Raw genomic sequence first — 15,142 nt, forward strand, 5'->3', positions numbered from 1 at the left:
CTTTATTTCTTCATTTGTACGGGGTCCACAGATTGAGTAAGCTTGAAATGTTGCCTTTATCTGTGGATCCCCCATTTCATTTAAAGGGATACTAAACACCCTGTTATGAAAAAAAGACATTTGCTATAGAATAACATATCAGCCAAGTCTAAACATTTTAACACAAACATCTTATTTTTTTATTTTATTTTTAACAGCCAGACTCCACCCACTACTTGCCTGATTTTGAGGAGCCAATCCTAACTTGATTCTGGAAAAGACAAAGCTGGTCACATTCATTATGTTAGTATAATATGCATGGTTTTGCAGCTGTTACCTGCTAAAGCCATTTAGGGAAAAATATTTAGCAGGGTTAGCCTTGAGAAGTCTGCAGTGTGCATGTCCAGCTCTGACAATTAGAAAATCCATCATTTTCAGAATGATAACATGAAAAGGTAGCAAAATAAATAACGGAAGTATAGTGCAAAGCTAATTTATTATGCAAAACTAAACATTTTAAATAAAAACATTCAATGTGTTTACTGTCCCCTCTTAAGAAATTAAGGTCTGGTATTTGCCATAACATGCTGGTATTTTAATTTATTTTTTTTACTTTTTTTTTTTGATGAATGGAGGTGGAATTCTTACTATTTTCCTTGTCTGCTGAAATAAGTCATGCTAGCTTCTGTAACTGATGAGGGTGCCAAGATTCTATTGAGCTAATATAAAATGTGAAGCAGAATTTGAGTATTGTGTTTCTCTTTGCACCCAGTTCATTTTTGTCAAACCTGAATGTTGGACATTGATAATGGAGAGCTGTAGTATATGAATTAAAAAAGGATCACCGCAAAGTTTTGTCTATTAGAGATAAGAACATATTTATATATATATTTTTATTATATTGTTCATCATATCTAAATATTTATTGTGACTGATGGGTTTTACATCCTTTATTTTTTTTATGTCAAAGCTACTATCTTTAAACACCCCCATGCTGCTCCAGATGAGAAGACAACCAGTGACTGAAGCATATGCAGGTATACCTACCTCTCATTTGCCTACCATGGGTTAAACGCATAGTAAAATAAAAGGATTTGCTTATAAGGGCATGGAACACAATTTTTTTATCTTTCATGATTCAGATAGAACATACAGTTTTGAATAACTTTCAAGATTACTTCTTTTATCAAATTTGCTTCATTTCTAAGTATCCTTTACTGAAGAAGCAGCATTGCGCTACTGGGAGCTAGCTGAGCACGTCAGGTAAGCTAATAAAAAGACATATGTGCAGCTAGCTCCCAGCAGTACATTGTTGCTCGAGCCTACCTAGGTATGTATTTTTAATAAAAAATACTAATAGAAATAAGTAAATAAGATAAAGGAAGTAAATTAGAAAGTTGTTTAAATCTCAGAATCAAAAAAGAAAAAAAATTGGAGTTTCATAGCCCTTTAAAAATAAAATATTCTAAGTAAATAGAGAATTTTAAGGTTACATTAGACAGTCCCTTTAAAAGGCAGATGTAAAGATTGTACAGAATCAGAGTTTAACACTGATAAAGTTTTAGTAAACCCCTTGGATGTGAATGTTCCACACAAGCCAATTAACAGAAATCATATGAATTAAACCCTAAAAAAGCAGTTGGTTCATTTATCAAGTATCATGCGTTTGTTAAGAGAATTGGGCGGGGTGTCGGGCAAAAAAAATAAACCTTAAAATAGCATAAAACAAACCGCTGCAAATGACAACGCTGTAAATATTAATATTACTGTACCACATTCATTGGCGAATGACTTCCTGGACCTCTACCAATACTAAATAAAAAGGATACAGTTTTTCCTTGGAAGCTGCTCATATACAGACACATAGCTCCTGTTAGCTTGTCGTCTTCTTTTAGCCAGTACCACAGCAGCTCACAGATGGTCACATGATCAGACAGGTGTATTTTGGGAAGAAAAGCTGGTCTGTCTCCAGGAAGGACAACTCCAAAACCTTCATCCGTCTTTTTCACAACCCTAACATCAACAATCTGAAAAGTAATTTATCATATTACTCAAAAAGGTTAAATATGGTTAAAAGGATAAGAAACCCAATTTATTTTCTTCTGTGATTCAAACAGAACATAACATTTTAAAAAAAGTTTTCAATTTGTTTCTATTTTCAAAATGGCTTTATTCCTTATATATTCTTTGTTGAAGAGATACCTAGGTAGGTGTCTGAAGCAATGCATGGCAGGAAATAGTGCTGCCATCTAGAACTCTTGCAAATGGATTACTTTCTAGCAAAACTGCTGCCATATAGTGCTCTAGATATGTGCCTACTCCTGAGCTCACATCCCTGCTTTTCAACAAAAGATACCAAGAAAACAGAAAATTTGATAATAGAAGCAAATTAGAAAGATGTTCAACATTGTTTGCTCTATCTGAATTTGGGAAAGGAAATGGTTTAGGTTTCATGTCCCTTGAACAAAGTTAAAAAAACAAGATCTTAAAAAAAATGTTTACACTACTAATGTCACACTAGGTGAAAAACATAATTTATGCTTACCTGATAAATTTATTTCTCTTGTAGTGTATCCAGTCCACGGATCATCCATTACTTGTGGGATATTCTCCTTCCCAACAGGAAGTTGCAAGAGGATCACCCACAGCAGAGCTGCTATATAGCTCCTCCCCTAACTGTCATATCCAGTCACTCGACCGAAAACAAACAGAGAAAGGAGAAACCATAGGGTGCAGTGGTGACTGTAGTTTAATTAAAATTTAGACCTGCCTTAAAAGGACAGGGCGGGCCGTGGACTGGATACACTACAAGAGAAATACATTTATCAGGTAAGCATAAATTATGTTTTCTCTTGTTAAGTGTATCCAGTCCACGGATCATCCATTACTTGTGGGATACCAATACCAAAGCTAAAGTACACGGATGATGGGAGGGACAAGGCAGGATTAAGCGGAAGGAACCACTGCCTGAAGAACCTTTCTCCCAAACACAGCCTCCGAAGAAGCAAAGTATCAAATTTGTAAAACTTTGAAAAAGTGTGAAGCGAAGACCAAGTCGCAGCCTTGCAAATCTGTTCAACAGAGGCCTCATTTTTGAAGGCCCAGGTGGAAGCCACAGTGTATTACGCTCCGAAGCCAAAAGGAAAGAGGTTGCCGAAGCTTTTTGACCTCTCCTCTGTCCAGAGTAAACGACAAACAGGAAAGATGTTTGACGAAAATCCTTACTATCTTGTAAGTAAAACTTCAAGGCACGGACTACGTCCAGATTATGTAAAAGACGTTCCTTCTTTGAAGAAGGATTAGGGCACAACGATGGAACAACAATCTCTTGATTGATATTCTTGTTAGAAACCACCTTAGGTAAAAACCCAGGTTTGGTACGCAGAACTACCTTGTCTGAATGAAAAATCAGATAAGGAGAATCACAATGTAAGGCAGATAACTCAGAGACTCTCCGAGCCGAGGAAAAAGCCATCAAAAACAGAACTTTCCAAGATAAAAGTTTAATATCAATGGAATGAAGGGGTTCAAACGGAACTCCTTGAAGAACTTTAAGAACCAAGTTTAAGCTCCACGGGGGAGCAACAGGTTTAAACACAGGCTTAATTCTAACCAAAGCCTGGCAAAATGCCTGGACGTCTGGAACCTCTGCCAGACGCTTGTGCAAAAGAATAGACAGAGCAGAAATCTGTCTCTTTAAGGAACTAGCTGATAATCCTTTGTCCAAGCCCTCTTGGAGAAAAGACAATATTCTAGGAATCCTAACCTTACTCCATGAGTAATTCTTGGATTCACACCAATAAAGATATTTATTCCATATCTTGTGGTAGATTTTCCTGGTAACAGGCTTTCGTGCCTGTACTAAAGTATCAATGACTGACTCGGAGAAGCCACGCTTTGATAGAATCAAGCGTTCAATCTCCATGCAGTCAGTCTCAGAGAAATTAGATTTGGATGATTGAAAGGACCTTGTATCAGAAAGTCCTGTCTTAGAGGCAGAGTCCATGGGGGAAAGGATGACATGTCCACTAGGTCTGCATATCAAGTCCTGCGTAGCCACGCAGGTGCTATCAGAATCACCGATGCTCTCTCCTGTTTGATTTTGGCAATCAGTCGAGGGAGCAGAGGAAACGGTGGAAACACATAAGCCAGGTTGAAGAACCAAGGCGCTGCTAGAGCATCTATCAGCGTCGCTTCTGGGTCCCTGGACCTGGATCCGTAACAAGGAAGCTTGGCGTTCTGGCGAGACGCCATGAGATCCAACTCTGGTTTGCCCCAACAATAAATCAACTGAGCAAACACCTCCGGATGGAGTTCCCACTCTCCCGGATGGAAAGTCTGATGACTTAGAAAATCCGCCTCCCAGTTCTCCACGCCTGGGATATGGATTGCTGACAGGTGGCAAGAGTGTTACTCTGCCCAGCGAATTATTTTTGAGACTTCTAACATCGCTAGGGAACTCCTGGTTCCCCCTTGATGGTTGATGTAAGCCACTGTGATGTTGTCCGACTGAAATCTGATGAACCTCAGTGTTGCTAACTGAGGCCAAGCCAGAAGAGCATTGAATATCGCTCTTAACTCCAGAATATTTATTGGAAGGAGTTTCTCCTCCTGAGTCCACGATACCTGTGCCTTCAGGGAATTCCAGACTGCACCCCAACCTAGAAGGCTGGCATCTGTTGTTACAATTGTCCAATCTGGCCTGCGAAAGGTCATACCCTTGGACAGGTGTACCCGAGACAACCACCAGAGAAGAGAATCTCTGGTCTCTTGATCCAGATTTAGCAGAGGGGACAAATCTGTGTAATCCCCATTCCACTGACTCGGCATGCATAATTGCAGCGGTCTGAGATGAAGGCGTGCAAATGGCACTATGTCCATTGCCGCTACCATTAAGCCGATTACCTCCATACATTGAGCTACCGAAGGGCGCGGAATGGAGTGAAGAACACGGCAAGCATTTAGAAGTTTTGATAACCTGGACTCCGTCAGGTAAATTTTCATTTCTACAGAATCTATAAGAGTCCCTAAGAAGGAGGCTCTTGTGAGTGGGGATAGAGAACTCTTTTCCTCGTTCACTTTCCACCCGTGCGAATTCAGAAATGCCAGAACTATCTCTGTATGAGACTTGGCAACTTGAAAGCTTGACGCCTGTATCAGGATGTCGTCTAGATACGGAGCCACCGCTATGCCTCGCGGTCTTAGAACCGCCAGAAGTGAGCCCAGAACCTTTGTAAAGATTCTCGGGGCTGTAGCCAACCCGAAGGGAAGAGCTACAAATTGGTAATGCCTGTCTAGAAAGGCAAACCTTAGAAACCGATGATGATCTTTGTGAATCGGTATGTGAAGGTAGGCATCCTTTAAGTCCACTGTGGTCATGTACTGACCTTCTTGGATCATGGGTAGGATGGTCCGAATAGTTTCCATTTTGAAAGATGGAACTCTGAGGAATTTGTTTAAGATCTATAGATCCAAAATTGGTCTGAAGGTTCCCTCTTTTTTGGGAACCACAAACAGATTAGAATAAAAACCCTGTCCTTGTGCCGTCCGCGGAACTGGATGGATCACTCCCATAACTAGGAGGTCTTGCACACAGCGTAGGAATGCCTCTTTCGTTATCTGATTTGCAGATAGCCTTGAAAGATGAAATCTCCCTTGTGGAGGGGAAGCTTTGAAGTCCAGAAGATATCCCTGAGATATGATCTCCAACGCCCAGGGATCCTGAACATCTCTTGCCCACGCCTGGGCGAAGAGAGAAAGTCTGCCCCCTACTAGATCCGTCGCCGGATAGGGGGGCCGTTCCTTCATGCTGTCTTAGAGGCAGCAGCAGGCTCTCTCGCCTGCTTGCCTTTGTTCCAGGACTGGTTAGGTTTCCAGGCCTGCTTAGATTGAGCAAAAGTTCCCTCTTGTTTTGAAGTGGAGGAAGTTGATGCTGCAACTGCCTTGAAATTTCGAAAAGCACGAAAATTAGACTGTTTGGCCTTTGCTTTGGCCCTGTCCTGAGGAAGGGTGTGACCCTTACCTCCAGTAATGTCAGCAATAATTTCCTTCAAACAAGGCCCGAATAAGGTCTGCCCCTTGAAAGGAATGTTGAGTAATTTAGACTTCGAAGTCACGTCAGCTGACCAGGATTTAAGCCATAGCGCCCTACGCGCTTGGATGGCGAATCCGGAATTCTTAGCCGTTAGTTTAGTCAAATGAACAATGGCATCAGAAACAAATGAGTTAGCTAGCTTAAGTGTTCTAAGCTTGTCAATAATTTCAGTCAATGGAGCTGTATGGATGGCCTCTTCCAGGGCCTCAAACCAGAATGCTGCCGCGGCCGTGACAGGCGCTATGCATGCAAGGGGCTGTAAAATAAAACCTTGTTGAATAAACATTTTCTTAAGGTAACCCTCCAATTTTTTATCCATTGGATCTGAAAAAGCACAACTGTCCTCAACCGGGATAGTAGTACGCTTTGCTAAAGTAGAAACTGCTCCCTCCACCTTAGGGACCGTCTGCCATAAGTCCCGTGTAGTGGCGTCTATTGGAAACATTTTTCTAAATATAGGAGGTGGGGAAAAAGGCACACCCGGTCTATCCCACTCCTTGCTAATAATTTCTGTAAGCCTTTTAGGTATAGGAAAAACATCAGTACACACCGGTACCGCATAGTATTTATCCAGCCTACACAATTTCTCTGGTACTGCAACTGTGTTACAGTCATTCAGAGCAGCTAATACCTCCCCAAGCAACACACGGAGGTTCTCAAGCTTAAATTTAAAATTAGAAATCTCTGAATCAGGTTTCCCTGAATCAGAGATGTCACCCACAGACTGAAGCTCTCCGTCCTCATGATCTGCATATTGTGACGCAGTATCAGACATGGCCCTTACAGCATCTGCGCGCTCTGTATTTCTCCTAACCCCAGAGCAATCGCGCTTGCCTCTTAATTCAGGCAACCTGGATAATACCTCTGACAGGGTATTATTCATGATTGCAGCCATGTCCTGCAAGGTAATCGCTATGGGCGTCCCTGATGTAATTGGCGCCATATTAGCGTGCATCCCCTGAGTGGGAGGCGAAGGGTCTGACACGTGGGGAGAGTTAGTCGGCATAACTCCTCCTCTTCTAGTGATATTTCTTTTATAGTTAAAGACTGATCTTTACTGTTTAAGGTGAAATCAATACATTTAGTACACATTCTCCTATGGGGCTCCACCATGGCTTTCAAACATAATGAACAAGTAGTTTCCTCTGTGTCAGACATGTTTAAACAGACTAGCAATGAGACTAGCAAGCTTGGAAAACACTTTAAACAAGTTTACAAGCAATATAAAAAAGTTACTGCACCTTTAAGAAACACAAATTTTGTCAAAACTTGAAATAACAGTGAAAAAAGGCAGTTACACTAACAAAATTTTTACAGTGTATGTAACAAGTTAGCAGAGCATTGCACCCACTTGCAAATGGATGATTAACCCCTTAATACCCAAAACGGAATAATAAAAGACAAAAACTTTTTTTCAAACAGCCACAACAACTGCCACAGCTCTACTGTGGCTTTTTACCTCCCTCAAAAACGACTTTGAAGCCTTTTGAGCCCTCCAGAGATGTCCTGGATCATGCAGGAAGAAGCTGAATGTCTCTGTCAGTAATTTTAGCTGCACAGAAAAGCACTAAAATAGGCCCTTCCCACTCACATTGCAACAGTGGAAAGCCTCAGTAAACTGTTACTAGGCAAAATTCAAGCCAGCCATGTGGAAAAAAACTAGGCCCCAATAAGTTTTATCACCAAATACATATAAAAACGATTAAACATGCCAGCAAACGTTTTATATTACATTTTTATAAGAGTATGTATCTCTATTAATAAGCCTGATACCAGTTGCTATCACTGCATTTTAGGCTTTACTTACATTACTTCGGTATCAGCAGCATTTTCTAGCAAATTCCATCCCTAGAAAAATATTAACTGCACATACCTTATTGCAGGAAAACCTGCACGCCATTCCCTCACTGAAGTTACCTCACTCCTCAGAATATGTGAGAACAGCCATGGATCTTAGTTACTTCTGCTAAGATCATAGAAAACGCAGGCAGATTCTTCTTCTAAATACTGCCTGAGATAAACACTACACTCTGGCCCCATTTAAAAATAACATACTTTTGATTTAAGAATAAACTAAGTATAAAACACCACACTCCTCTTACGACCTCCATGTTGGTTGAGGCTTGCAAGAGAATGACTGGATATTACAGTTAGGGGAGGAGCTATATAGCAGCTCTGCTGTGGGTGATCCTCTTGCAACTTCCTGTTGGGAAGGAGAATATCCCACAAGTAATGGATGATCCGTGGACTGGATACACTTAACAAGAGAAATATCAGATATTTGTAACTACCACAACTCTTGTAAAAACTTAAAAATGACATGAAACTCGATTTGTCTTTCATGATTCAGACAATTCCAATTTTGTTCTATCATCAAATTGAATTTGTTCTCTTTCCATTCTTTGTTAACCCCTTAACAACCACAACTTACCCTGTACGTTGCTGGTTGTTAAGGGTTTTTGACCCTTAATAGCACGAGCCTTGCCACCAGCAGCAGGACCACACTATTACAACCCCCCTCTCTACTGCAGGCCTCCTGTCATCAAAAACAGAAGCCCCATTAAAAGAGCACTATATGGCAGCATGTTTGCAAAGATATTTTTAACAATGTTATCTGCTTTTTATCACTAGATGGCAGCATTTATTTCTACTGCAAATAGTGCTCTAGAGTCTAGATACACGCATGCCCCCAAGCCTAACTATGTATGCTTTTCAACAAAGGATACTAAAAGAATAACATAATTTATGTAAGAACTTACCTGATAAATTCATTTCTTTCATATTAACAAGAGTCCATGAGCTAGTGACGTATGGGATATACATTCCTACCAGGAGGGGCAAAGTTTCCCAAACCTTAAAATGCCTATAAATACACCCCTCACCACACCCACAAATCAGTTTAACGAATAGCCAAGAAGTGGGGTGATAAGAAAAAAAGTGCGAAGCATATAAAATAAGGAATTGGAATAATTGTGCTTTATACAAAAAAATCATAACCACCACAAAAAAGGGTGGGCCTCATGGACTCTTGTTAATATGAAAGAAATGAATTTATCAGGTAAGTTCTTACATAAATTATGTTTTCTTTCATGTAATTAACAAGAGTCCATGAGCTAGTGACGTATGGGATAATGACTACCCAAGATGTGGATCTTTCCACACAAGAGTCACTAGAGAGGGAGGGATAAAATAAAGACAGCCAATTCCTGCTGAAAATAATCCACACCCAAAATAAAGTTTAACAAAAAACATAAGCAGAAGATTCAAACTGAAACCGCTGCCTGAAGAACTTTTCTACCAAAAACTGCTTCAGAAGAAGAAAATACATCAAAATGGTAGAATTTAGTAAAAGTATGCAAAGAGGACCAAGTTGCTGCTTTGCAGATCTGGTCAACCGAAGCTTCATTCCTAAACGCCCAGGAAGTAGATACTGACCTAGTAGAATGAGCTGTAATTCTCTGAGGCGGAATTTTACCCGACTCAACATAGGCAAGATGAATTAAAGATTTCAACCAAGATGCCAAGAAATGGCAGAAGCTTTCTGGCCTTTCCTAGAACCGGAAAAGATAACAAATAGACTAGAAGTCTTACAGAAAGATTTCGTAGCTTCAACATAATATTTCAAAGCTCTAACAACATCCAAAGAATGCAACGATTTCTCCTTAGAATTCTTAGGATTAGGACATAATGAAGGAACCACAATTTCTCTACCAATGTTGTTGGAATTCACAACGTTAGGTAAAAATTCAAAAGAAGTTCGCAACACCGCCTTATCCTGATGAAGAATCAGAAAAGGAGACTCACAAGAAAGAGCAGATAAATCAGAAACTCTTCTGCAGAAGAGATGGCCAAAAGGAACAAAACTTTCCAAGAAAGTAATTTAATATCCAATGAATGCATAGGTTCAAATGGAGGAGCTTGAAGAGCCCCCAGAACCAAATTCAAACTCCAAGGAGGAGAAACTGACTTAATGACAGGCTTTATATGAACCAAAGCTTGTACAAAACAATGAATATCAGGAAGAATAGCAATCTTTCTGTGAAAAAGAACAGAAAGAACAGAGATTTGACCTTTCAAGGAACTTGCGGACAAACCCTTATCTAAACCATCCTGAAGAAATTGTAATATTCTCGGTATTCTAAAAGAATGCCAAGAAAAATGATGAGAAAGACACCAAGAAATATAGGTCTTCCAGACTCTATAATATATCTCTCTGGATACAGATTTACGAGCCTGTAACATAGTATTAATCACAGAGTCAGAGAAACCTCTTTGACCAAGAATCAAGCGTTCAATCTCCATACCTTTAAATTTAAGGATTTCAGATCCTGATGGAAAAAAGGACCTTGAGACAAAAGGTCTGGTCTTAACGGAAGAGTCCACGGTTGGCAAGAGGCCATCCGGACAGGATCCGCATACCAAAACCTGTGAGGCCATGCCGGAGCTACCAGCAGAACAAACGAGCATTCCTTCAGAATCTTGGAGATTACTCTTGGAAGAAGAACTAGAGGCGGAAAGATATAGGCAGGATGATACTTCCAAGGAAGTGAAAATGCATCCACTGCCTTCGCCTGAGGATCCCGGGATCTGGACAGATACCTGGGAAGTTTCTTGTTTAGATGAGAAGCCATCAGATTTATTTCTGGAAGTTCCCACATTTGAACAATCTGAAGAAATACCTCTGGGTGAAGAGACCATTCGCCCGGATGCAACGTTTGGCGACTGAGATAATCCGCTTTCCAATTGTCCATACCTGGGATAAAAACCGCAGAGATTAGACAGGAGCTGGATTCCGCCCAAACCAAAATTCGAGATACTTCTTTCATAGCCAGAGGACTGTGAGTCCCTCCTTGATGATTGATGTATGCCACAGTTGTGACATTGTCATATCTGAAAACAATGAACAACTCTCTCTTCAGAAGAGGCCAAGACTGAAGAGCTCTGAAAATTGCACGGAGTTCCAAAATATTGATCGGAAATCTCACCTCCTGAGATTCCCAAACCCCTTGTGCCGTCAGATACCCCCACACAGCTCCCCAACCTGTAAGACTTGTATCTGTTGAGATTATAGTCCAGGTCGGAAGAACAAAGAAGCCCCCTGAACTAAACGATGGTGATCTGTCCACCATGTCAGAGAGTGTCGTAAAATCGGTTAAAGATATTAATTGAGATATCTTTGAGTAATCCCTGCACCATAGATTCAGCATACAGAGCTGAAGAGGTCGCATGTGAAAACGAGCAAAGGAGATCGCATCTGATGCGGCAGTCCTAAGACCCAACATTTCCATGCATAAGGCTACCAAAGGGAATGATTGTGACTGAAGGTTTTGACAAGCTGATATCAATGTTAAACTTCTCTTGTCTGACAAGGACAGAGTCATAGACACTGAATTTATCTAGAAACCTAAAAAGGTTACCCTTGTCTAAGGAATCAATGAACTGATTGGTAAATTGATCCTCCAACCATGAACTTGAAGAAACAACACAAGTCGATTCGTATGAGATTCTTCGAAAATGAGAAGACTGAGCAAGTACCAAGATATCGTCCAAATAAGGAATTGATCCAAATTTCTTTGAAGAAAACGTAATCTGCCCCATACCAGCTGAGCTGGAATAAGGGCCGCACCTTCATAGATACTTAGGAGCTGGCTATAGGTTTCTATAAGGCTTGGATATATTCCAAACTGGAAATAGTTTCCAAACTGATACCGCTCCTGAGGATGAAGGATCAGGCTTTTGTTCCTTGTTGTGAGGAAAGGAACGAAATGATTATTTACCCTGGAAAGAAAGGGAAAGCAAAGTTGACTTAGAAGACATGTCAGCATTCCAAGTTTAATCCATAAAGCTTTTCTAGCTAAAATAGCTAGAGACATATACCTGACATCAACTCTAATGATATCAAAAGATGGTATCACCAATAAAATTATTAGCATGTTATAGAATAATAATAATGCTAAAAAATTATGATCTGTTACTGATTTGTGGGTGTGGTGAGGAGTGTATTTATAGGCATTTTAAGGTTTGGGAAACTTTGCCCCTCCTGGTAGGAATGTATATCCCATACGTCACTAGCTCATGGACTCTTGTTAATTACATGAAAGAAAATGTAAATATGGATAAGTAAAATTGGATTTTAAATTGGGCACTTGAAATTCATAATTTTTATTTTATGATTTGAAGTCCCTTTAAAATAAAATCTACTTTGCTCATCTGTGAAGTAAAGTTTTAGCAGCAAACCATTGTTTCCTTCCAGCCCAAGATTTGCACACATTTAATCATTTACAAACAAAATTAGTTTAAAAAAAAACTACACCTAAAGCAGAGGATAAATATGAGAAGGGTGTACCTGGCCTGTTTCTTCTACCAATGCAGTCTTTTCCTTTAAGTGTTTTTCTGCGTCTTCCGTTTCATTCATTCTGAAAGACACCACCATTCTTTCCTTTACCAAGTCACACTCCAGTACTCGCACTTTGACAACCTGTATAGAAACGTGCATTATGGATCAGCAGGAACACAAGATGAACTATAATTTGCAATAAAGCAACAGTATACAAAATGTCTAAGCGTCTAACTTTAGCAAAAACGTGCACAAGCTTTTCCCTACTTGTGTACGGTCTTTAAATCAGAGTGCAATATACAAAATGTGTGAAAAAAGTAGAATTTGGAAGAAAAATTTCCCTCTGGACACACCTGCAATATATTTATATAAAACTATGAAAGATGCAGTGAATAACAGGCTACGTTTACAGTGATTTTATTCAGATATATACAGAGATCTATAGGAATATCTATTTATAAATACATAGAACATATTCTGTTATGTGCAGAACATTGGAATGTGAAATATTTACAATAAATACATAGTTAAAACCTTTATTAAATATGAAGATTGCATAAATATGCTTTTCACACCTATACTGTACACTTGAGACCTCACATCTTTGAGCCCTTATAACTTTCATTAGTGTTAAGTGTAACTGTACTTTGCAATGTATTTTTTGTGTGTTTTGTGACAATATTTTGTTTTGCAAAACAGTTAACCAGAGCTTTGAGGATGCAATAATCATTCTATCATAAATCACGATTGTGCTCATGCGATCTCGTTTACTTTCCACTTGTAATATGAGTGGTAAACCTGACTAGCGCAAACACCAGAGATAAACTCCTTACCGCTCACGCGTAACGGTTAGCGCTCCACTCTTAATCTGGCCCTAATAAGGGACACACATCCCAATTTTTTTTTTGTCAGGATTCAGACAGAGCATACAATTGTAAACAAATTTCCAGTTTACTTCTATTATCAAATTTGCTTCATTCTTTATTGAAGGAGCAGCAGTACACTACTGTGAGCTAGATGAACACATCAGAAGAGCAAATGACAAGAGGCATATATATGCAGCCACCAATCAGCAGCTAGCCCCCAGTAGTGCAGTGCTGCTCCTGAGCCTACCTAGGTATGTTTTTCAACAAAGGATACCAAGAGCATTAAGCAAATTAGATCATAGAAGTGAATTGGAAAGTTGTAAACAAAATCTGTACATTCTATGTGAATCAGGAAAAAAAAAATATTGGATTTCATGTCCCTTTAAATGTTATTGACTACATTAGGAAATACTACGAAAGGGAACAAAAATGTAAGCTATATGTAATTTCATATGAATATTAAATGAGAAATGATTTAATCTGGTAACATCATGTCAGATACATGAATGCATATAACACACTGACAGATGTACCTACAGGATGCACTCTAAAGTTGTGTCTCCTATATTAGGACACATTCGCAGTTACAAAAGTAATGTTGCTATCCTAAAAATCAATGTATTAAAAACAAAAAATACTCCATGGTTCAAACACATAATAATGCTAAATTTTTACTTTGTGATTGTAACATAAATTGTTTAAATATGCACAGTAAAAAAACCTTAGCAATGTATTTTCATTTTCTAACTTTTTGTAATTATATATTTTTACTTTCAGTGCATTGGAAATGTAAACAGCAAGCCTAACCCGCTAACAAAGCAGCACCAAACTCGCTTTAGCAGACGTGATAAAATACCAGTTTTGATTGATCCAAATAAGGTTAATAGCAAGGGGGGCTGCTGTATACAAGACACCAAGGTAGTTAATTTTAACTATTTGTTGAAATGTAAATTTATTAAGACAACACAAAAGTATTGTAACTACAAGGAGTTCCATGTCTGTCTGTAAGCAAACAACTTACTTCTTTACTTGCAAAATGAGCACTTGTAGCCCCTGACTACATTTGTATTACTATCTTTAGAACAACATACATATAATTTTTACATATATTGCTATTTTTGTGTGGCCATTTGTGGAATATGTAAATTACTCTGATGATCAAAAACAAACTGTAACTTTGCTAGTAATTAGTTAGGTCACAAATATTTTAGAATGCATAATTGCACAAACAATTTTAGCCCTCCACTGAGTAATACCAGCGCACGCTAATGTGCGCTGGTATTACAAGTTAAGCGCAATGCAAACGGGAGTTTGCGTTCCCATTGCTGGGAAGAATTGCACTCACAAGAGCATGCATCCAATGGGAGCCTTATTCTGATGCCATCAAATCTAAGCACAGCGAAGTGGGTAAGTAGTGCAGTAATGGCAGTAAATATATATGTCTATGATTATATACACATTAACACACAAATATATATGTATTTAAGCCTATACATATTAACAGGGAACACACAGTTCCCATAGATCGCAATTTCAAGGCACTTTTCATTGCCTTTTTTTTTGTCTAACACACCACATACGCCAACTTTACCCCCAAAATACTGCCTAGTGCAGTTATTTTATTAAAAAATAAAATAGTACAATCATTTTTAAATAAATTACATTGTATTTTAGGAGCATTTGGGCATATTTATAAAAATTAACCAGAGATCTGCACTCTGATTAATTTTATAAGCGCTAATTGCTAACGCGAGCTCGCGGTAGCAATAACCAGCCACTTGTAATGGCCGATTATTTATTGCGCCCGGAAATGAGCAAATTTGCCAGTCTGTGGGCACATGATAAATAAGAGCCCCACTTGTGATC

At 39.1% G+C, this 15,142-nt stretch overlaps 1 protein-coding gene across 1 annotated transcript in view; it reads right to left on the minus strand.

Moving 5' to 3' along the window:
* The window catches only part of PDCD11 (programmed cell death 11), a gene marked incomplete at its 3' end in the record, with an annotated part of 141,216 nt that overhangs the window by 104,189 nt on the left and 21,885 nt on the right, over positions 1–15,142 (minus strand). The window contains 2 exon segments of the mRNA XM_053692449.1: positions 1,809–2,006; positions 12,420–12,551. Coding sequence (XP_053548424.1) covers positions 1,809–2,006; positions 12,420–12,551 — 330 coding nt within the window.

Source organism: Bombina bombina, chromosome 9, assembly GCF_027579735.1.
Source record: "Bombina bombina isolate aBomBom1 chromosome 9, aBomBom1.pri, whole genome shotgun sequence".
NCBI classification, from domain to species: domain Eukaryota; kingdom Metazoa; phylum Chordata; class Amphibia; order Anura; family Bombinatoridae; genus Bombina; species Bombina bombina.